This window comes from Chelonia mydas, chromosome 21, assembly GCF_015237465.2.
Source record: "Chelonia mydas isolate rCheMyd1 chromosome 21, rCheMyd1.pri.v2, whole genome shotgun sequence".
NCBI lineage: Eukaryota > Metazoa > Chordata > Testudines > Cheloniidae > Chelonia > Chelonia mydas.
In genome coordinates, this window is record NC_051261.2 from 8,097,162 (window position 1) to 8,120,037 (window position 22,876).

At 50.5% G+C, this 22,876-nt stretch overlaps 1 protein-coding gene across 1 annotated transcript; it reads left to right on the plus strand.

Annotated features, from left to right (window-relative positions):
• The first annotated feature begins 4,264 nt into the window (after positions 1-4,264).
• KISS1 (KiSS-1 metastasis suppressor) lies at positions 4,265-19,404 on the plus strand. Its single transcript, XM_027827439.2, has 5 exons — positions 4,265-4,415; positions 4,906-4,969; positions 17,252-17,371; positions 18,347-18,642; positions 19,387-19,404. The coding sequence occupies exons 1-5, from the start codon at positions 4,362-4,364 to the stop codon at positions 19,402-19,404; spliced, it is 552 nt and encodes a 183-aa protein (XP_027683240.2). The 5' UTR covers positions 4,265-4,361.
• Positions 19,405-22,876: the final 3,472 nt, after the last annotated feature.

The following is a 22,876-nucleotide window of genomic DNA, read 5'->3' on the forward strand; positions in this document are numbered from 1 at the left end:
TGCTCCTTGGATCAATTGGTGGCAGATTTGGGGTCTGGCAATGGGGCAGTTTTCCGGTGGAACAGAAATTAGCCACATGCTAATTAGAATTAGAGGCAGAAAAGCTTATGTGGCTCAGAAGCACAAGCCCGGTCCCGGAGAAGCCCCGTTGGGCACTATTTCTAAACGTTCACGGACCAGCAGCTATTAAGAAACAAAGACCAAGTTGGACGGTACCGCTCAGCACTTTGTGTGATCAGAGCATGTTGCAAGCTTCCATCGAGCCAGTGCGGGACAGGTAAGCGTCAGCTCTCTGGGGCGGAAGCCGTCTTTTTGTTCTGTCTGTACAGTGCCTAGCACACAGAATCATAGAATATTAAGGTTGGAAGAGACCTCAGGAGGTCATCGAGTCCAATCCCTTGCTCAAAGCAGGACCACAGTGAGGGCTCCTAGGCACTAAAAACAATACAAAGCAGGGGAGACTCAGGCCTTGCAAATTCTCTTCTTTCGTCCTCATTTACAATGGTGTAAATCAGATTCGAATCAGGCCCTTGCTAGGCAAGAATGGGCCATTAATAGAGGTCTCTGGGCAGTAGGAACAACAGAGGGGGCAATACAGAACTCTGCTCTCCCAGGTAACAGTGGTGGCAGGATCCCCTGGGGTACTTTATGCAGAAGACGCTCCAGGTAAGTGACCACAGGCCTGTGCTGGTTTCAGAGCGGGGACCTAATGGTGATGAGCGCCACATTTACAGCTGGGCCTTTTAAGGTGATTGCCACTGCTGGGGAGTTAATGATTTGCAGCACGATGAGGTAGGGATTAAAGACCTTTCCAAGGGTCACTGGTTGGGAGCTGTGGGTCCGCCCCCCTCCCCACCACACCCCTCTCCACACACACCTTGTTTCACTCCAGGCTTATGCTAGGAAAGATGGTGTCTCTCACGGAGTTTCAGAGTGAGTAAGGGAGGCAGCCTCAGGGGGGTTGGTTGTTAACTCATCAGTGATACTCGGTGAACCTGGAGAACAGCCTGGCTCAGAGGCTGGGGCTTATCTGCTCCGTCCAATGTGCCATGCTGCCACGGCTGGAGCTCAGAGCCAAGTCCGGGCTGGAGCTGGAGGCTGCTCTGTCAGCACCGGTCACAGCAGATCAGGGACTGTCAGAGGCAAACTGAACTACTGTCCTGCCCCTGCCCCAAAGACCCTGCATCTGGTACTGTCCCTGCAAACCCTGATGGGTGTTTGTCAACACCACAGAAACACCATTCCACAGAACAGGGAAACATGGATTTTGCGGCTCTGCAGAACCCCTAACTCACCACAACTGGCAGCGTGTGCTCAGATGAGGTCTGGGTCTACAATGCCAAGGCCGGGGGGTGTAGATCAAGGGTGAGCTGGCAGTTCTTGAGGTTTGGAGTGGGGGAGCCCAGGACTGGCATAGCAGTGGGCTGTGGGTCAGGATGGAGAGGCACTGGCAGAGCTAGTGGGGGAGAGCTCAGGACTGGAATAGCCGGGGGGGCTGTGGGTCAGGACTATGGGGCATTGGCACAGCTGGGTTGTGTGTGGGGAGCTCAGGCCTGGAATAGCAGAGGGGGTCTGTGAGTCAGGACTATGGGGCATTGGCACAGCTGGGGGGGGTGTGGGGAGTTCAGGACTGGAATAGCAGAGGGGGGTTATGGGTCAGGACTATGGGGCATTGGCACAGGTGGGGGTGTTTGGGGGGAGCTCAGGCCTGGAATAGCAGGGGGGGGCGTGGGTCAGGACTATGGGGCATTGGCACAGCTGGGTTGTGTGTGGGGAGCTCAGGCCTGGAATAGCAGAGGGGGGTTATGGGTCAGGACTATGGGGCATTGGCACAGCTGGGTTGTGTGTGGGGAGCTCAGGCCTGGAATAGCAGAGGGGGTCTGTGAGTCAGGACTATGGGGCATTGGCACAGCTGGGGGGGGGTGTGGGGAGTTCAGGACTGGAATAGCAGAGGGGGGTTATGGGTCAGGACTATGGGGCATTGGCACAACTCGGGGGGGGTGTGTGTGGGGAGTTCAGGACTGGAATTGCAGAGGGGGGTTATGGGTGAGAGCCATTGGCAGAGCTGGGTGTGTTGGAGGTTTGCTGAGCTCTTGCCTGCCCTTCTCTCAGCACTGTTAGTGAGCGCCAAATCTCCCTGCAGAAGACGATAAGTGAGTAACTCATGCCCTGACACACACAAGGTTTGCTGGTGCCTCCTGGGTTTTCAGACCAGCTTCTCATTGCTGTAAACCCCCACGACATCCCATCCTTGGCTACTGTTTGGCTGATAAATAAGTTGGAAAGCCCTGGGCCTGACCCAAAGCCCACTCAAGGCAATGGGAAGACTTAGTGAGTCCAGAGCTTTGGATCAGCTCCATTTTGAAGAGGGTGGGGATTAGGAGGTGACCCCTGCCATATGGAAACCACTTCACATCTTTTCAGGAAATCATTTTCCTAGTTCCAGCTAGTTTAACATCAGACTGTCTCCTTCTCCCTAGATACATATAGGGAGAGAAGCGCTCCGAGGCCAGGGTGATGGGTGAGCTCTCAAAAACCTACAATAGATAGAAATTGTCTTGACATGTTTCTAAATATTTGACGCGACCCACAAATTAAGCTTCCTTGCTGAGGTGGTGATGCAAAGAGGAACCACAGGGGAGGATTTGGTGACCTAAGCTGGCACAATCCAACACTTCCTTTGTAGTAACTACATGTGGCTGCTGTGCTCCTAATTGCTGACCCTCCATCTATTACAGAGATCGGCATGGGTCTTGCGGGCTTTGGCCTATTTTTCATCCTTTTTGGGGTGCTCTTGTACTTTGACTCAGTGCTGCTGGCCTTTGGAAATGTGAGTACCTCAAAACCTTGGCCCCCTTCCTTGCCACTCCTGAGGGCAAAATATAGCACTAGGACAGGGGCCCAGACACGACAACCCCTCTACAAACAGTCACGGCTCCCATGGTGAAGCATGCTAGCCCTTTGGCCCTGTACAGCTTCCTATTATGAGAGGAACAGGGCTAGTCTCTGTTCAAATCCCACTCAGGTTTGTGTGACATAAACTTGCTGGGTTCAGTCCAGCTGTGCTGGTGTCCCCATCCTTATACTCACCACAACTGGTGTTAACTGATCCCCTTGTAGGCAACCTTGAAAGAGAAGCCAAGACTCTAATCCCATGGAGACTAAACTACTATCTCCCTACTGGGGATGCTCCTTCCCAATCAGGGTTGAGACACATGGTGTGGGGGACCCTTGTATGGTGCAGCCCATACCTGTGGGCGGTAAACCGAGCAGTTCAGTCCCCAGGGAAGTCAGCCCAGCACCTCTCCTCCCAGGCACTAAAGTCCTTCTAAAAGTTGTCTTGAATTTACAAATAAAAAGAACTAAGGGCTTGTCTACACGTGGAAGTTCATTCAGATTCAGGTAGGGTGTAAATTTAAAGTGGATTATCTATTCCTGATTAACTCCATGGATGGATGCTTTTATTCCAAAGTAGTTTAATCCATTTCCAGAGTGGATTAAACTAATTTGAAATAAGGCACTCTTACTCTGGGATAAGAGCATCAGTGCATGGCATGAATTAGGAAGAGTTAATGAGGAATAGCTATTCTGGAATAACTCTCCATATAGATGAGCCCTGTAACATGAACACGGTTTCATTCTCATGATCTATCAGAGACGTTTCCTTCTAACACTGAGGGAATCAGCTGGCGTCGGAATTCTACCGCAGTCAGTGCGATCCTAGTGGGGCTCTACTGGTGAAACTGTGACAACTACAGTGGGGATAATGATACTGACCTCCTTTGATATCTACTAATGCGAAGTGCTGTGTAAGACCTAGGTATTATTATAACTGAGAGCAGAATTTAGCCCTTCATTCTCTTATCTACTCCATTTCTGTTGTGTGGGACTTAGGCCAGAAATGCAAGCCTGTTGCCTTACTGCATTATTACAGTGGCTTTCTCCTGGAGCTGCTATGGTGGAGCTAAGCCTTCTGTGGCTTATATGCATTGTCCTTTGTAACGGTTACATGGATTTCAAAAGCAGGCAAGTAGGCTGCTGCGTTAGCTTGATGGATGGTGCCTGGGTGAGGGGAGAGGGGGATGCCTATGTCAGCTGATGGGATAGACAAGGGTTCTCTTTGATGCACACGGGAAAGAGGAGCTAAAGTCGGCGCCCGACTGGGAATGAATGAAGGGAATGTGTAGACCTTCTCTCCTCTAACAAGTCCTGTGCAACTCCATTTCCTCCGCTTAGCTCCTGTTCCTTTCTGGCTTGGCCATCATCGTTGGACTGAGAAGGACTTTCAGCTTCTTCTTCCAGAAGGAAAAGCTAAAGGGCACCAGCTTCTTCCTGGGAGGCATTCTCATTGTGCTCCTGAGATGGCCTCTTCTGGGCATGTTGCTGGAGACCTATGGCTTCATCACCCTCTTCAGGTGACTTGTTCTCTAAATGCCTTTAGTTTTGGCCTTTGCCAATAGCCTTGCTAGGGTAACTGGCAAAACTCCATAGGTGTGGAGCATTGTGGGTGCAAGAGGCTATCAAGGAAACCCCATTCTCATTCCCCTAAGGAATTCCTTAGCAAGCATCCAAAGCTCCCCAGAAACCCAAAGACACAAATGTTACAGGATCAACTCCCCTGTTTGCAAGGCTCTGATTTCAAACGCTGTGAGCCAAAAGAAATTCTGCCAGGCCCCATATCCGTACCAAATGCACATGGCCGCTTGCGTGCTGGCAACAACAGGGAAAACCTGGCAAGCAGCTGGATGGGACAATATTTCCCAGCTAGTGAAAGCTCACAGGAACTTTTTAGACCTGGGTTTACTTTACCCAGTTATAGATCATGGGGAAAATCCTTCCCCGACCCTAAATCAGCCTTCCTCGGCTTCCACTAAGTGATTAACAATGATCTTTGTTTTGCTCCAGGAATTTTTTCCCAGTCATCTTTGGATTTCTGGGAGCTTTGGGAAATATTCCACTGCTGAGCAAGGTAAGCAGGGCTTTGGGGTTGGATTTCATGCAGAGTCGGGGGCTTTGGTTTTGCAAGGTACTGGCAGAAGATCCCAGTAAGGATACTGAACCAAATTCTGAACTGGTGTAAATCGACAGATCTTTATTGACATTTCCAAAGCTTCACAGATTTACACCTCCTGAGAATTTGGCCCATTCTCCTCTCACACTGGCTTCACATCTCGTTTGGTGTGATTTCAAATGAGTCACTCCCGATTTACAGGTGAAAGGGAGAGGAAAATCTGGTCGAAAGAGGCAGTTTCATTTCTGCCCTCAGTTACACTTGAATTGTTTGAATGTCTGTGTCTCGCAGCCATAATTTAACACAGACCAAGTGCAAGTTTTTAAGAGTTGGGATTTTAAAAAGTCTTCAGATTTGATGTTCCTTCTCATCCAATGTTAATTCTTCCAGAACGTCTCTTTTTCTCCTGCTATTCTGCTGCCGACTTCGTTAGCTGATCTTCCGTCTTCTGTAATGATGCTTCCTAAGTAGCAGTAATTTCTCACGTGTTGTACAGCTGTGTCACTCCTGGAATCTTGCATGTTTTCCCAGGATCCTTGCATACCACCATAGTTTTTGCCTTGTCCACATTCAACTCTAGACTCTCATTGATATTAGAATTGGTCAAAAAATTGTGAAAAATATTTGACAATTTTTGTTGAAATGTCACCAGCAGGAACAGTTTTGACCAGCACTAATTCATAGGCAACAATGTGTATCTGTTTGCCAGAGGTCTGGACTGTATCTTCTGTGTAGAAAAAAGTCTTAAACTGTGAATACAGAGTTGCTGAGGAGACAGATTGTACTCAATAGCAAATAGCATCAGGACTTCAACTGGTTATTCCTTGTTACAATGCCAACTGACTGTCCTGGGGCAAGTCTGGGAGAGACTGACACTGTCCTGGACAAACATTATTGAATTAAGTTTAATACCTTTGTGGTCCATTTCTTCAAAATGCAGTTGTGCCTGGATTATTGTGGGATTGTACGTAATTTCTCTAGAAGCCTGACCAATTAAATCTCTGAAAGTATTAGGAACTTCAAAGGGCTTTGGAGGACAATCTCTCTGATGTGGCTATCCTGGAAAGTACTTGAGAGGAAGGAAATGCAAATTCTCCCCATGAAACCAGTGTTTTGAAGCTATGTCCTGGGGAACGAGACTCCCCCCCTCCCCTTCTAGTGGTTACTTGCTCCTGGAAACTTGAGATCAAAGACCCTTAAACTGTATAACAGATGGACTAAACTTTACCTGAATGTGCGAGTTCTGAATTGAGGCTGAATTGAACTTGTGACCACAGAGGAGCCCCCTCTTTATGGGGTTTTGAAGGACAAATTAGCCACCAGAGCCCGTTGGAGTGATCTCTGGGAAGCTTATTAGCATGTATGTTGGTTCCTTTTTGTTTTTAATAAATTTTCTCTGTAATGCTTTCACCTTAAGGATAAATCAGCTTGCATCACAAGAGCTGTGTGGTAGCTTACCTGTGGGCAGATACACTGGTCTAGTGTCTGAAGAGGAAGCAAAGAGTTCTGCTTAAGCAGTCTGTCTTTTGCTGGGAATAGCACAGTGAAGGCAGGGAACCGCTCAGCCTGGGAATACCTCAGTCAGAAGGGGGAGAGACGCGGGGCTCCACCCAAGAAAGGCAACAAGCTGGGAAGCCGGAAGCCTGCCCGTGGGTGCCCTTGCTGAATCTCTAAGGGAAATACAGGCACAGTTGTGCTGCAATGCAAGAGTCACCGTTATGTTCAGCCCATTGTACAGCACGCTGGAGTTTACTACTGCTGCTAACGAATTGTCATTGTTGCAGCTATTCCAGAAACTAGGAGACGCCAGCTCCTTGGTGTGACCTGGAAGAGTTTCCAACAGCTAGTGGAGATAAGGTCACCTGCTATAGACACCCGGATCCCTGGGCAGCTGGCTGTCATTGCACAGACACTAATCTGCAGTCTCTCCAAGCCAAGAGCCACCTGGACTGGACATGCTGTTTTATTGTGTGACGGAAGAAGCCTGGAGTCAACAGATCCTGCTTCCAATTAACCCCCAAATCCAAATTGCTCTCAGTCAGACAGACCTGGCGGAGATTCTCACCTTCCCATGAGCTACGCTGGAATGACTGAATTTCCCAAGCCAGATGGTTGTGCAAGTTGTTGATTTACTCTTTTGTCAGGTCCTCGTGAGAGTGAAATTGTATGTGGATTAAAAAGCACATCTGAGATAATATTGCATCCTTGTCCCATTAGAAGGACATGCTGCTGTTAACACATTGCTCAGAGAGTTAATATGTCCCCATTCTGATGGCTGCTCCATACAGGATAGGAGCCTACTACAGCTCGGATGGAGACGACTTATTCCTTTAGCTCACGTCAGCTAGATCAAAACCAGTTCAGGTATGTCTACACATGCTGCAGTCACACCTCCTGGCCGCAGTGTAGACATACCCTGTATGTGTAGCTCTCAGGAATCACTCTGGACAAAATACCTTATTAAAAGCTCTTCTTGTTCTTTTTAATGGGGGGGGGGGTTTGTTGTTGTTTTTTCCTGGAGAGGGTCAGGAAGAGGTGGGAAACAGGCTTTCCCAGCCCTTGAAGGGCTCTGACAGAAACAAAAATGAATCAGGGAACTTGGAAAGAAGCTGCCAGATTTCAGTGGGTGTTTAAGCACAAAGCTAAAAACAAGGGTCATGTCTGATGCCTCCGGGGTGAGATGGGAAGCGATGCAGAATGTCTAGGGAACATAGAGTCCTGCAAGGCCAATGAGCACCTCAGACCCTGTCTCATTCCTATAAATGGGAAAGATCTGGTACAAGAGACACATTCTGATGCTATGGTTTTAATCCTGGTTTTGTAATATTTTAAAAATCACGACGCAGCAGGTGCTCAAATTGCTGAGTACGATAATGTTCCTCTCCGGTCTCTGAGTCTTAGCTGTGAGCTGCGTTCTCTGGCCGAGCAGTCCAACTGCTTACATTGTGCCTTTTGTACAAGCTCAAGGCGCCTTTCCGAACCAGAGTTTGCTCCCGTTGAAGTCAGTGGCAAAAGTTCCTCATCACATTAAACTGTACAGGATCAGGCCCTTAAAGGGCATTGTGGCATTCAGTACGAAATAAGGTGAAGTCTCATTCCCTGGGCCAACCCACTGATGGCGCCAGCTCCTTGAGGCCGGATTCTGCACCCCACTGCAGCATGTTGGGGAATTCTCCCAGTGCAGGAGTGACATAGCTTAGGGGCGCTCCAAAAGGGGGAACGATCAGAGAGCTCTGTGCTCCATCTCTTCTGGGCTGCAGAACAGCCATCAGGCAGCCATGCAAGGAGGCCTTAAAGGCCGAGGGCTGCTCTAACTTACTGCAGAGGTCACCTGCACGTCTCTGGAGCAGCCTAGGATCTGGGAGGTACCACGGAGTTATAAAGCTACCCTGGAGCTCCCCCTGCCTGGACTGCTCTTCCCACGAGGCACAGCACAGAATCTGCCCCTTAGCATGCAGCCGCTCTGAGAGAGGGCAGGGGAAGTTATGAAAACTCCTGTTAAGCCCCATTAACATTTCATGACCCGATCCAGGGAGAGTAAATTACCCTTTTTGTGTGCAATGACCATGAGAAACCAAATGATATTTGGGGCCATTAATTAATAAAGAGCTGCAGAGGGGTAAGCAGGTGGTTGCGGGGGAGAGAACACAGCCGTAGACCGATGATTACTTCCGATAATTATCTCTCATTTTTTAAAGACCATTCTGCTGCCAAACAGGAGAAAGCTGAGCGAGGAGGAATGTACTGTATTGGAAGCCCAGATGCCAAGCCGATAGCTCATGGCTGATGTATTGAGAAGGAGGGCATGTTCTTTTCAGTCCACCGCTGGCTGCGGATGCTATGATTAAGTGCTAAAGGACTTCAGAAACAATGGGGCCTCTCCGGAGCCCGCATGGAAGCTGGAGGCCACGAATCTGGCTGAGGACACGTGGGGAGGCAGGAGGAGTGAACCCATCCTGTCTTCTATGAGGCAGGTTCCGCAGACAGCGGTGCATGGGGGAAAGGACAGGCAGAGCGCTGAGCTGCTGCCGGAACAAGGCCAGATCTGCCGCTGGTGTAATTCTGCGCGGATCCGTTGGAAGTTAATGGAGTGATGCCGACATACAACAGCTGAGAATCTGGCCCCGTTACCTTGCATTCTAACGCAGCGGAGATCACAAGATCGCATCCTTAGTCGAATGTTCTCGCTGACTTTGGGCTCAGCCTTGTCTTAAGCCCTTGCCTGGCTGCCTGTTGGCTGTTCTGCCGACCGAAAAGCCAGAGCACTGAGCACTCTGGTCATTCCCCCTCCCACCCTGGTCTTATGCAAAGGGCTGCACAAGCCCTGTGTCGCCCAGCACGGGGGGGGAATTGCACGAGGCGCTGTGGTGGGGGCCAGCAGGGTACGAAGTGCATGGTCATGGGCTAGGAAGCTCCCCAGCACCCCCAGTTCAAGCCCAGCCTTGTTGCATAGGGACAGAAAAGCAGCTACATCTGAGCGCTGTTTGGTGGCCCCGGGGTGGAATGAGTGTGTTGGGTCTCAGGCCGGTTCCCGCTGGCCGGGCATCTCCATCACAAACAATAGCAACCCTAGGGCTGTCTCAGCAAAGAGGCAGCTGAATATTGAAGCAAGCAGGGGCACTTAACAGCCCTCTTTTGGCAAGGTGCCATGGAGGGCAAAAGGAGCACGCGCTCTCCCATCTCTCGCCCTGGAGGGCACATTCTTAGCTACCCTAGTTCTAAGGAGGCCACAGAGCCAATCCTGCTGCTCCCTTCCTGCAGGTGACATTCACATCAACTTGTCCTGTCATTGGCAAGAGCAGAGCACACAGAGGTGGGCAACTCCCACTCCCTGGCCACTTGGCATCGCCTCTGTGCGGTGGGTCCCTCCTGAATCCCCAGTGCTCCACGCCACTGGCCCTCTGCAGCACCCACAGCAGCTTCATATCCAGAGTCAACTCCCAGGACTTGCCCGAGTAAGCCCTGGGTATGGGCTACTAGACTTGCCCCCGCCCGGTGACTAATGGAGCAGCACGCCTCTGCGGTTCTATAGCTGTGCAATATCTCTATGAAACTGAGCGAGCTCCTGAATTCCTCCATGGCCATTCCCAGGGAAGCCTTGGGCCTGGTGTGATGGGAGCGTCGGGTTATGGGCAGCTCAGCTGGCTTCCTTGGGAGCCTCTCACTAGAGCTTGATGTTCCCCCCGCGTGCCCTGTTAAAACGGCTCGTATTCATTAAGTGCATCTCCTTGAGAAAGGAGGAGAAAATACATGAAGGACCTGGACTGATGCAACTCATTGTGATCCAGGCCCTCTGGAGACTGTCCTGGGAGTCAGCAGGCCATGGCAAATGGTATTGGTTTGTGGGAGCATATTGTTTAACAGCAAGGCCATCCACAATGGAGCTTCCGTCTCCTTACTTGGAGGTCACTGTAGGTTCTTTGCTTTGCTTCTTGTGGCCTCGTCAGTGCTAAGGCCATTTCAACCCTATTTTGAGGATGAAAGTGATGCCTAGGTGCTGAGCTGGCACTCTGAACTGGTGAATTTTAGCCCATGCCTCTTTATCCCGTAGATTTCTTTAAATAACAAGCTTTAGTTTGAAGCCTCTTAGCTCCTGCCATTGCTGGCTGCAGCCATGCTTTCTGGCATCCCGGGGCTGTCCAGCTCTGAGAATAACCTGGGGAGTGAAGCTGTTCGGGCATTTTCCACCCAACCGTTGTTTGGCTGCAGAATGCAGAAACCGGAGCTTTGCAAAGCAGGGTGAGTGAGCGTCGACGCCTCTTCTGACTTGACACATGTTTGGGGAAGAAGGCTTGGAAATTGCTGGAACAGCCCTTTGTGACATTCTGCAAACCAGGAAGTTATGCCAGCATAGGTACATTGGTATAGCCTCTGTAGTATAGAATCATAGAATCATAGAATATCAGGGTTGGAAGGGACCCCAGAAGGTCATCTAGTCCAACCCCCTGCTCAAAGCAGGACCAAGTCCCAGTTAAATCATCCCAGCCAGGGCTTTGTCAAGCCTGACCTTAAAAACCTCTAAGGAAGGAGATTCTACCACCTCCCTAGGTAACGCATTCCAATGTTTCACCACCCTCTTAGTGAAAAAGTTTTTCCTAATATCCAATCTAAACCTCCCCCATTGCAACTTGAGACTATTACTCCTCGTTCTGTCATCTGCTACCATTGAGAACAGTCTAGAGCCATCCTCTTTGGAACCCCCTTTCAGGTAGTTGAAAGCAGCTATCAAATCCCCCCTCATTCTTCTCTTCTGCAGACTAAACAATCCCAGCTCCCTCAGCCTCTCCTCATAAGTCATGTGCTCTAGACCCCTAATCATTTTTGTTGCCCTTCGCTGGACTCTTTCCAATTTATCCACATCCTTCTTGTAGTGTGGGGCCCAAAACTGGACACAGTACTCCAGATGAGGCCTCACCAGTGTCGAATAGAGGGGAACGATCACGTCCCTCGATCTGCTCGCTATGCCCCTACTTATACATCCCAAAATGCCATTGGCCTTCTTGGCAACAAGGGCACACTGCTGACTCATATCCAGCTTCTCGTCCACTGTCACCCCTAGGTCCTTTTCCGCAGAACTGCTGCCTAGCCATTCGGTCCCTAGTCTGTAGCGGTGCATTGGATTCTTCCATCCTAAGTGCAGGACCCTGCACTTATCCTTATTGAACCTCATCAGATTTCTTTTGGCCCAATCCTCCAATTTGTCTAGGTCCTTCTGTATCCTATCCCTCCCCTCCAGCGTATCTACCACTCCTCCCAGTTTAGTATCATCCGCAAATTTGCTCAGAGTGCAATCCACACCATCCTCCAGATCATTTATGAAGATATTGAACAAAACGGGCCCCAGGACCGACCCCTGGGGCACTCCACTTGACACCGGCTGCCAACTAGACATGGAGCCATTGATCACTACCCGTTGTGCCCGACAATCTAGCCAGCTTTCTACCCACCTTATAGTGCATTCATCCAGCCCATACGTCCTTAACTTGCTGACAAGAATGCTGTGGGAGACCGTGTCAAAAGCTTTGCTAAAGTCAAGAAACAATACATCCACTGCTTTCCCTTCATCCACAGAACCAGTAATCTCATCATAAAAGGCGATTAGATTAGTCAGGCATGACCTTCCCTTGGTGAATCCATGCTGACTGTTCCTGATCACTTTCCTCTCCTCTAAGTGCTTCAGGATTGATTCTTTGAGGACCTGCTCCATGATTTTTCCAGGGACTGAGGTGAGGCTGACTGGCCTGTAGTTCCCAGGATCCTCCTTCTTCCCTTTTTTAAAGATTGGCACTACATTAGCCTTTTTCCAGTCATCCGGGACTTCCCCCGTTCGCCACGAGTTTTCAAAGATAATGGCCAAGGGCTCTGCAATCACAGCCGCCAATTCCTTCAGCACTCTCGGATGCAATTCGTCCGGCCCCATGGACTTGTGCACGTCCAGCTTTTCTAAATAGTCCCTAACCACCTCTATCTCTACAGAGGGCTGGCCATCTCTTCCCCATTTTGTGATGCCCAGCACAGCAGTCTGGGAGCTAACCTTGTTAGTGAAAACAGAGGCAAAAAAAGCATTGAGTACATTAGCTTTTTCCACATCCTCTGTCACTAGGTTACCTCCCTCATTCAGTAAGGGGCCCACACTTTCCTTGGCTTTCTTCTTGTTGCCAACATACCTGAAGAAACCCTTCTTGTTACTCTTGACATCTCTTGCTAGCTGCAGCTCCAGGTGCGATTTGGCCCTCCTGATATCTTTCCTACATGCCCGAGCAATATTTTTATACTCTTCCCTGGTCATATGTCCAACCTTCCACTCCTTGTAAGCTTCTTTTTTATGTTTAAGATCCGCTAGGATTTCACCATTAAGCCAAGCTGGTCGCCTGCCATATTTACTATTCTTTCGACTCATCGGGATGGTTTGTCCCTGTAACCTCAACAGGGATTCCTTGAAATACAGCCAGCTCTCCTGGACTCCCTTCCCCTTCATGTTAGTCCCCCAGGGGATCCTGGCCATCTGTTCCCTGAGGGAGTCAAAGTCTGCTTTCCTGAAGTCCAGGGTCCGTATCCTGCTGCTTACCTTTCTTCCCTGCGTCAGGATCCTGAACTCAACCAACTCATGGTCACTGCCTCCCAGATTCCCATCCACTTTTGCTTCCCCCACTAATTCTACCTAATTATCTATCTAATTCTACATTCTATAGATGTACCCTGAGTGAAAAGGAAAAGAGTTTAAGGTGGCGGGGGGGAGCCAGATCCCCAGCTGGTCTAAATCAGTGTAGCCTTGTTGAAATCAATAGAATTAGGCCAGTTTATACCAGCTGATGATCCTGCCCAGAGAGGGGCAAGTTGCGTTCTCTTGTTTAAAGTGCTGTATAGTAAAATTGCACGTCACAGCAACAAGCAATCAAGAGAAGAAGATAAGTGGCAATTTTCTGAAGTGAAATGGCTGGGAGGACAGGGGGAAAGCAGAGGTGGGTCCAAGCCTTGCTGACATCACAACCAGCCCCTATAATAAGGGGGAGAGGTTTATACTGAAGATGAGAGAGATCCAGCCAGCCAGGGCAGCTGCTCCCCTTCTCTGTAAGGGACCAGAGTGGGGAGAAGGGTCTCACCAGTTGCCTCCCACACTTTGCACTCGAAGGTCCAAGAGCAGCAGAGGTAAGTGGAGGATAAGATCTCGTAAGAACTAAGCTGTGGTTCATTTTTCATTTCTCCCCTGATGAAAACTTGGGTTCGCTTTTCATGGAAACTTTTTAAAATTAAAACCCAAATGTCCTGTTTTGCGGGGAAGGGTATGTTGAATTTTGGTCAAGGAAAGACACAGATTTTCAATGGTCAAACTCATCCTCCTCATCATCATCATCAAATAGAATATGATCATGCTTTGTGCTTTGGTAGTAAAAGGACCCCAAGCTCTCGAGGAGTTAGACACTGTTTGATCACTAGGGTTTTCCCAGACAGCGAAATGGTTTTCCACACCATTGTACAGATGGGGAAACTGAGGCACAGAGAAGGGAAGCAACTCTCCTCAAAATCACCCAAGACTGCTGCTAACACCAGTTCTGTTGCACCGGGGGAAGCAACACTGAGCATGAACATAGCCCAGGCTCCCGCCAGCATTTTAAACACCGTGTTGTCTAACCGTGTTCAAAATCAGGCTAGTCAAAATAGAACTTAAAACACTGGTAGCAGCAGGTGACTCCCTATGTTGCTACCACTGATAGATATGAGCTGGTGTTAGCAAAAATGGGAATTTTTCAAAATGTCCCCAGTGTAGACCAGGCTACAATGAGCTGGGGGCGGAATCTTAGGCTTCTGGCTCCCGTTCCTGCCCTGGTTTTGCCCCAAGAGCATGAAATTGCTTTTTGACCCTGCCATGAGGAGCAATTTGGGGCTAAAACTAAACACTTTGGGTGGAATCCTGGCTCCGTAGAAGTCAATGGCAAAACTCCCACTGACTTCAGTGAGGCCAAGATTTCACCCTTTAATGTCTCCCTTATCTGCATGACCACTTGCTCTTACACCTCAAATATTTAAAGTAGCTCGAAGAGGAATTTTGCAGGGACTGTCAGTCCAACAAATTTCTCCACATTTAGAGTCGTGTGTGTGTATGTTGCTGAGTGGAAAAATGATCACATAAGCCTGTGTTTCTTATGTTTTCTCAAGAACTCCAAAGACCTGGAAAGGAATAAGATCATTCAATCTAATTTTAGGATGTTCCTGCATGTCCTAATTACCCTGTGTTTCAAGGCTCTTTTTTTTTTTTTTTTGAGTGTTTGGATCTGCCCTACGTTAGAAGGGAGCATGTGCACTTTGAGTGAATGCAGCATCCTTTTTCTTTAGAAGATAGGGACAGTTTCCTGGAATTGATTAAAAGCCCATTTGAGGTCTTGTAAGATGTAAGGGAACAAACGAAAAGGGTGAGCAGCCCTGTTCGTTCCAGATAGGCTGCTCTGTTTAAAGAGATACGGAAATAAAATATCAGCCAGTTGCTGTGATCTGTAGCAGGTGACAGACCAAAGTGTCCCAATCAACCAGGAGAAATTGCAGTGTTAGCCTGATGCAGTAAACTTGGGGACTCCTTAAGATAAGCACATTAACTCCAGTAACAGAGCACAATGAAGGGTCCAAGGACCGAGGAGAATTCTTTGTGCAGTTTAGTTAAGGGTCCTTATTGCCAACAAAGAGTGCGGGATTGGCAGCCCTGGAGATGAGTCTCTTTATTTATGATGACAGGTTTCAGAGTAGCAGCCGTGTTAGTCTGTATCTGCAAAAAGAAAAGGAGGACTTGTGGCACCTTAGAGACTAACCAATTTATTTGAGCGTAAGCTTTCATGAGCTACAGCTCACTTCATTGGATGCATTCAGTGGAAAATACAGTGGGGAGATTTATATACACAGAGAACATGAAATAATGGGTGTTACCATACACACTGTAACCAGAGTGATCAGGTAAGTTGAGCTACCCATTGTTTCATGTTCTCTGTGTATATAAAATCTCCCTATTGTATTTTCCACTGCATGCATCCGATGGAGTGAGCTGTAGCTCACGAAAGCTTATGCTCAAATAAATTTGTTAGTCTCTAAGGTGCCACAAGTCCTCCTTCTCTTTATGATGGCAGTAGCGCCTAGAAACCCAGTCCTGGCCCAGGACCCATTGTACTAGGTGCTGGATAAACACAGAACAAAAGGATAGTCCAGGGATGCTCCAGGAAGCTCACAGTCGAAGGTGAGATGACAGTCGGAGACAGACAGATGGGAGAGCATAAGAAACAGACCGAACAGGCCTGATTTTTCAGAGGTGCCAATTCACCAGCAGCTCCCGCTGGCCTCACGTAGGGCTCTGGGTGCTCGGTGCTTCTGAGAGTCAGGCCCAGAAGTTCGTCAGCTACAGAACAGGTACAGCAATGCAAGCTTCCCCCACCCCCCCAGGAACGAGCCTCAATTCTGAGCAGCAGGCGTCCCTTGCCAGTGCAAGAATTCAGGCCCGTGTTCCGTTCCAGCCCGCGGGCTGCGTTGCTACCTTGTTGACGCTGCCAGTGAATGGGAGCCGGCGGTGATGACGTGTCTATGCGGTTAATTGAAGGAACAGGGCTGAGATAGGGCTGTCGGCTCGTATGGGCCACTGAAGAGCCCCAACAGCCGCCGACGGAAAGAAGGACGTCCCTGTGGTTAGGGGGCTGCCTTGGAACGTGGGGCATCCAGGTGCCATGCCCAGCTCTGCCACTCCCTGGGCGCCCTTGGTCTCTCTCTGCCTCAGTTCTCCCTCAGTAACATGGAAATAAAAGACTGCGAGACGTTCAGATCCTACCAATATGGGGGCCAGACAAGTACCTCAGCTTGAGAGAGACAGGCAGGATTTGAATTCTGGCCTAGACATAAAAGGCGTCATGGGTAAAGGTCTCAAAAGTGTGTAAGTCCCGTTTCCAAAAGCAGCTTCGGCCCCCACCAGCCTAAGCCTGGTATGTCCCAAGGGACTTCACCATCTCCTTTTCCTCCTCTCTCCCGGCCACCTCTCGTTTCAGCAGGGAGCCCTTTGTAGCTGCCTTTGGCATTACTCTGCTGCATTACTGACCCCACCTGCAGGGACGGGGGTGTTTTTTGATGCGTCTTTGGCTGGGCTTGCTTGCTGAGCACATCTTTCATCTGACCATATTGATCCCCTTGCTCAAAGGCTCCGTACGCTGTTAGCCACTCCCTGTAGCATTTATCGCCACTCCTGTAGCTGCTGGCAGGTGGATGAAAGGGAGGGGGGTAGCCGTCCTGCCACCTTTGTCCCTGTTTTGCTTTGTATCCCATCAAAATCCCTCTGTAAGGCGCCGATCCCACACGCATGTCCCGTGCATTGCGTGCTTCGCTTTGTGCAGGGGAGTAGCCCTGTTAATTTTGGTGGGAGACAGATGGGGCGGGGATGGGGAGGGGGGATGAAGGGTGTCTGAATGCCTTGCATCTTGGACTCAACTCTATAGTCTACTCACAATTCCCTGCAAAAGGGGGAGCCATTTTCAGTTTTACTCAGCTGAGCTTGCTATTTCCAGCAGAGTGACTTTGCAGTGATTCCACTGCAGAGCACAAAGCCACCCCGGGTTTGTATATGTGTCACCGAGAGCAGGCTATAGCCCAGAGACTCTCCCTTTAAAGAGCTCTGTTTAAAGAGCAGAACGTTCCTGGAGACTGGAAACCATCTGACCAATTGTTGTTTTCTTCTTCCTTCCTCTGTGTTCTCTTCCCCTTTGTCTGATAATTCAGGTCTGGGCCAGCCCGGGATGAATCCCTTGAGCTCCATGCTCCTGCTTCTCTTCTTCTCCAATGCTCCGTTCGGGGAACCCACAGAAAGATATCTCCCCCTCTGGAGCCCTCGACACACAGGTATTGCCTCTGCCCGTGGAGATCCTGCATTGAGAGCCACGCCCTTGGAATCAAAAGGGTCACGTCTCCCAAAGAGGTTGTGTGAGCTTGGTGCAGAGCCCTGGCACCTCGGGGCCTGGCGGTGCAGAGCCCCGGCACCTCGGGGCTTGTCCAGTTATGAAAGTACAAAAATTGCTTGAGCCTGGGCACCTCTTTCATTACAAATTAAGCACTGCTGGTTGTTAATTGATGCCTTGAGGCCAGGAGCCCATTGTGCCAGGGGCTGTACAAACACAGAACAGAGAGACAGTCCCTGCCCCAAACAGCTTCCATGCTTTTAAAAATTAAAAATGTTTTTATTTGGTCGGGTGTAACTGTGCAGGCTGCCCTCAGTCTAAATGAATCTGATTTTCAGAGGTGCTAAGCACCCACAGCTCAAGTGAAAGGCATGGGGAGCTGCAGGTGCTCCGTCCCCCTCCAACCCCCTCCCCCCCGCCCCCGAAAAACAAACCCCCGAGGGCTGCATTTTCAGAAGAGCTCAGGGCGAGATTTTCGAATGCTCAGGGCTCCCACAGTTGGGGCCCGGTTTTTCCGAAGTGCTCGGCACATTGGATGCAGAGCTCTTTTGACAACAGGATCCATATTCAAGTGCCTGTGAGCTCTTGGGGACAGAGACTGTAGGTCTGTACAGCACCGAACACGTTGCTAAATTTCCAAAGCTTGGCGGGTGAACGTGGGGAGCAGGATGGAGAGGAGGCAAAGTTGGGGGAAATGTGGGGGTAAGATTATGGCAGGCCCTGGACAACGAGAGGCAGCCAGTGAATTCTTTACTATTAGTTGTTTGGATTGCAGTGGTGCATAGGAGCCCCAGTCATGCACCAGGACCTCATGCAGACGCAGAACAAAAAGACAGACCCTGCCCCAAAGACTTTGCCACTGGTGCATCTGACGCTGACCACTTTCCCTCATCAACTCCGTCTGCGCCTGTCTCTGTAGGTGACCATTTCAAACACCTGGCCAGCCCGGCCCACTGGGATCAAGCCATTCCTTGCTCAGAAAGCAAGCCCAGCCCTGGGAAGGCAGAACCGAAACCCGTGCCGCCCCTGCTGTGCAAGCCTCAGGAGGAGAGCCAGGCCCAGCTGGGGCAAGGGATCCATCCGGCCAGGAGCAGAGCCGTCTCTGTCCCCCAGGGCTCGCCGCCCATGGAGCAGGAGAAGGATCTCTCCGCCTACAACTGGAACTCATTCGGCTTGAGATATGGCAAGAGGCAAGCGGCCATCGGGGAAGCCAAGGTGAAAATATTGTGACACCAAGGAGCAGCTGGAGCTGGGGGTGAGGGTGGGGGGATCAATTGCGGCAAGTGTAGCTTTATGATGGGTTCTCCAGTATTCTCTGCTTTCTGTCCTAAGGGTGCAGGAGGAAGGCATGGGGTGGGTTGGAGGGGGACGGGGGGGGGAGGGGGGGGCTGATATGCAGCACGGCCACAACTTTCCAGAGGGATTGGGAGAGTTTCTGTTAGGGGGGGAGGGAGTCAATCTGAGATACCTCAGGCCTGATTTTCAGAGGGGGCCAAGCACTCACAGTTCCCATTGACTTCGGTTTGATTTGTGGGGTGCGCCGCATCTGCGAAAACCAGCCCCAAATCGTCATAAGTGTTGCTAGCCTCTGTTTGCCAGAAGCTGGGGATGGGCGACAGGGGATGGATCACTTGGTGATTCCCTGTTCTGTTCATTCCCTCTGAAGCCCATGGCACTGGCCACTGTCAGAAGACAGCATACTGGGCTAGATGGACCTTTGGTCTGACCCAGTCTGGCCGATCTTATGAGTTTGGGCACTTAAAAAATGGAGGATCTTCAAATCAGAGGGCACTGCTGAAAATGTTGGCCCCAGAGGCATATGTGACCGCAAGGCTGAAGTCAGAATCAAATTGGTATAGATGGTGCTGCATGGGTAGTTTCTGTAAAGGCTCAAGTGTAGGGACATCCTTGCCCAAGAGCCTGATCTGCTAAGACCCACAGGGCCTCTTTCTCTCTCAGTCCTCGCACAGGGCCTGATTCTGAGGATCAGCGACGCAGGAAGCTCGCCAGTTCTGTAGCATTCTGAGCATGGCGTTTTCAACAGAGGAAGGACCCCTGTGGGTCACCCAGATCTCACATTTGGACAGTGAAATCGAACCAGGCCCATACATACCAATGGGAGGGCCCACAGGGGGACTTGGTTTAGATGTTCCATTGTGGAGCCCGCTTCCAGCCCTGAATGTGCAGCATGCTTTTGCACACATTCTCCCTTTGATGCACACATGGTATTCAGGTGTCTGGTTGGTTGACTAGCCCCCTTCATCCCCTGTATCTGAACCAGTCCACACCTTCTGGGAGTCTCAAAATTTTCCATTGCGTGGCCCACATCTAAGAAGAGAAAGAGTGACTCCTGGTTGCGTCACATCCCCTCCCATTTGCGATTCTGCAGACCATTTCCCGCCCTGTTTGTAGGAACACAGGGATTGCCAGACTGAATCAGACCAGGGTCCATCTAGCTCAGTACGCTGTCTCTGATGCCTCAGAGGAAGGTATAAGAAACCTTGCCACAGGCTAATGTGGAATAATCTGCCCCACATATTGGGTCTCTAATAGTTGAGAGGAGGTTGGCTTAAGCCCTTAGGCATGAGGTTTAATGTCCTTTCCAAAATTGTTAGCCTCAATTATAACTCTGGATATTCTTTTTAAATCTTGCTCATTTTTTGGCCACACCCTGTGGCAATGAGTTCCGGAGTCCAACTGCGTGTTGTGTTCAAGTGTTTGTTTCCTTTAATCCCTTTAGAATTTGATTGACTGGCCCCTTGTTCTTGTGTAATGGAGCAGGAAGGACCAAAGCTCCCCATCTCCCTACTATTCACTATTGAATATACTTTTACCATGCCCCCCTCATTCACCTCCCTTTTAAGGAACGCCCAATCTCATGGACCTCTTCTTCTCCCAGCTGCAGTTGTGTAATGTCCCTGTAGCAACCACAGCAATTGCTCCTATAATGCAGTGCCCCTGGGTGTGACGTTGGCAGCAAACCTGCGCCTTCTGGATCTCAAAGCATGTAATGAGAGCTTCATAAATAATAGTTGCATGGAGCCTGCTCACGATGCACTTGCCTAGCGTGGATCAGGTGCGCTCCAAACTCCCACTGAAGTCCACAAGGAATGCGGAACCAGGCTCCACATTTGCTGGGATGGGAGCTCTCGGCTCAAGAATCTCTGAACCCTCCAGTGTAGAGGGATGAAGGATTGAGATTCTTCTTCCCCCTTCGTTGTTCCCTCATATTGGCTCTGATTTCCAGGGGTGCTGAGCACACAAAATGGAGTCAGCTGAAGTCACTGAGAACTGCAGTGGGCCCATCCTGGCTACCAAGCCTTTGGCATTTAAATACTCACCCGCTCTTGGATGAAACGTGTTGTGGCCCTTGGCATTAGCCAGTGTCCCAGCAATTCTTGCAGACCTATTATTGAACCTGATCCTTACTTGGGCTCTACTCACTGAGTGATGCCTGAGGATACTCTGAGTAAGGATTCTAGGGATAAGGTCCACCGTAAATAAGTCCCCAGGTGGACACTTGATTGTACCGTTTGCTAAGCTTTTGGGAAGCAAGAAGGGGGAAAGGCTGTTTTAGAAGTCACGCCTTGTCATCCGAGTTTTTCTGTGGGTGCCTGTGATTCTCTGACATGGTTTAATAAAGGCAGCTCTATCTTCCTCCTCTGCGTGTTGTCAAATCCTCTCCCCTCAGGGCGCTGTCAGCAGCACGTTAGGCATTTTATAAAAAGTAGCGTCTTGATCAGCAAGAGCTGCGATGCCCGGGGCAAAGGGAGCAAAGACGCAGCCAACTAAAATATCCTCCAGCCATCAGGGCTGTGCAACGTGCTTTGCAAACAGACGGGCGAGGCGGGGAGACTTGAGTACTCCTACAGCACCACGATGGCTGGATACATGTGTGATGAACCTGCTAAGCAGGAGACCTCTCCTGTTGGAACCTTCCCCACTGTGCAGCGGAGGAAGGACTCCGGCAGGAGGCACTTTTGGGAGGCAGTGGCCACGTGGCTAGCCCGGAGGTGCAGAGAAGCCGCACGCGGAGAGGAATTCCCAGGAGCTCTGTGCAGAGCTGCATGTGGAACAGGCTGCAGCTACCAGATGTTACAGCTGGGTGAAAGTCTGTGCGGGACTTTACGGGGAGCAGTGATGACTGGGTAGGGAGCCAGTGCAGAGGGGCCCCAATGAGAGACACACCCCTAAGTGATCCTGGCCTGGATGCCTGCTTGCATAGAGACTGGACTGGAGAGGGCACCCCAGGCACTAGCCCTGAGGAGCTTTGACTCTCCATTGGCCTGCCCCCGGGACTCAAACAGGAACCGCTATAGCTCACTTTGGACTGTAACCGTTTAAGCCACTGGACCTAAGGCATCTGCAACCTTTCCCTCTCCTGCCAGCCCGAGCAAAGTGCCCTTTCCCTTAGCCGTGTGTCTGCGTGGTTCTTGGGACCCCCCCCGCCCCTCCCAGGGCTAGCACCTGAAAGCCCTGCCAGAGCTGTGACGTACCTGGCATGCTACTGCTGCCTTAGGGGTTTGGTGTGCTCCAGCACCGAGCAGCTACCATTATCGCACAGGGACTGTAGCAGAATCGCGGTCCAAGGAAGAAGTGAGGGGTAATACTCAGCAAAGGCAAACTGGCTGAGAATCCGGAAAATCGGCCAAGTGGTAAGGTCTGATTAAACTGCAGAAGAGTCTCCCCAGACACACACACCCCCCCGGCTGCTTTGGGGCAGCGTAGGCCACCCTGAGCTTGGGGGTATTCCCAGGGAGTCGGTCAGCTGGCTTTGGGGCTCCTCCCTAGCAGCTGAGCCCCCAACAGAGGGGCTGCACTAGGACTCTGAACTGGCTGCAGCTTCTTTAAGGAAAACCTGCTCTGAGCTTCCCCTGCTGCAACCCTTCCAGTGTCCTCTGCTGCAGCCGAGCTCAGGGCGTGAAGGCAGAGCCCCCCCTTAGGTCCTGGAAAGCTACAGATGATCCTTGCTAGGTTTAAATTTGAAACACGCGAAGGACACACTCCCAGTCTGTCCTTTGCTCAGCCAGACCGGGGCAAAGGCCTCTTCCATCTGGGCCTGTTGCAGGGCCCCATTCCCTTCCCACTCACTGCATTTACACCTCTGCTACCATGGAGTTACTTTCGACTTACACCTCGGTAAAGGAGAGGAGAATCCAGCTCCTGCACTCGCCACTGTGGACTGTACTGCGTGGACAGTGAGTCAATGCCGGTTCTGGCCCTTTGACACTGTGCTGGTGGCAAAGACGGGCCATAGCAGTTCCGGGATGAATCCCCCGGCTCAGGAGCAGCCTAGAGCTGGTTCCCATGGCCCTACGCTGCCCCACCTCACAGCACGTAGCGCAGGGGTGTTTGGGGACTGCAAGGGTGATGACCAGAGTGCTCTGTGCTCAGGGGATTTGGCCTTCCCCGCCAGCAGCTGGAGGGCTCTGCTGTAAGTTAGAGCATC

What these genes read in the sequence shown, in the direction of transcription:
- KISS1 (XM_027827439.2), top strand. Translation starts at nt 4,362, where the DNA reads ATGGCCTCTTCTGGGCATGTTGCTGGAGACCTATGGCTTCATCACCCT. An exon ending in ATATTCCACTGCTGAGCAAG is followed by an intron (nt 4,970 to 17,251) that starts GTAAGCAGGGCT and finishes CTGATAATTCAG; the next exon opens with GTCTGGGCCAGCCCGGGATG. An exon ending in CTGGAGCCCTCGACACACAG is followed by an intron (nt 17,372 to 18,346) that starts GTATTGCCTCTG and finishes CTGTCTCTGTAG; the next exon opens with GTGACCATTTCAAACACCTG.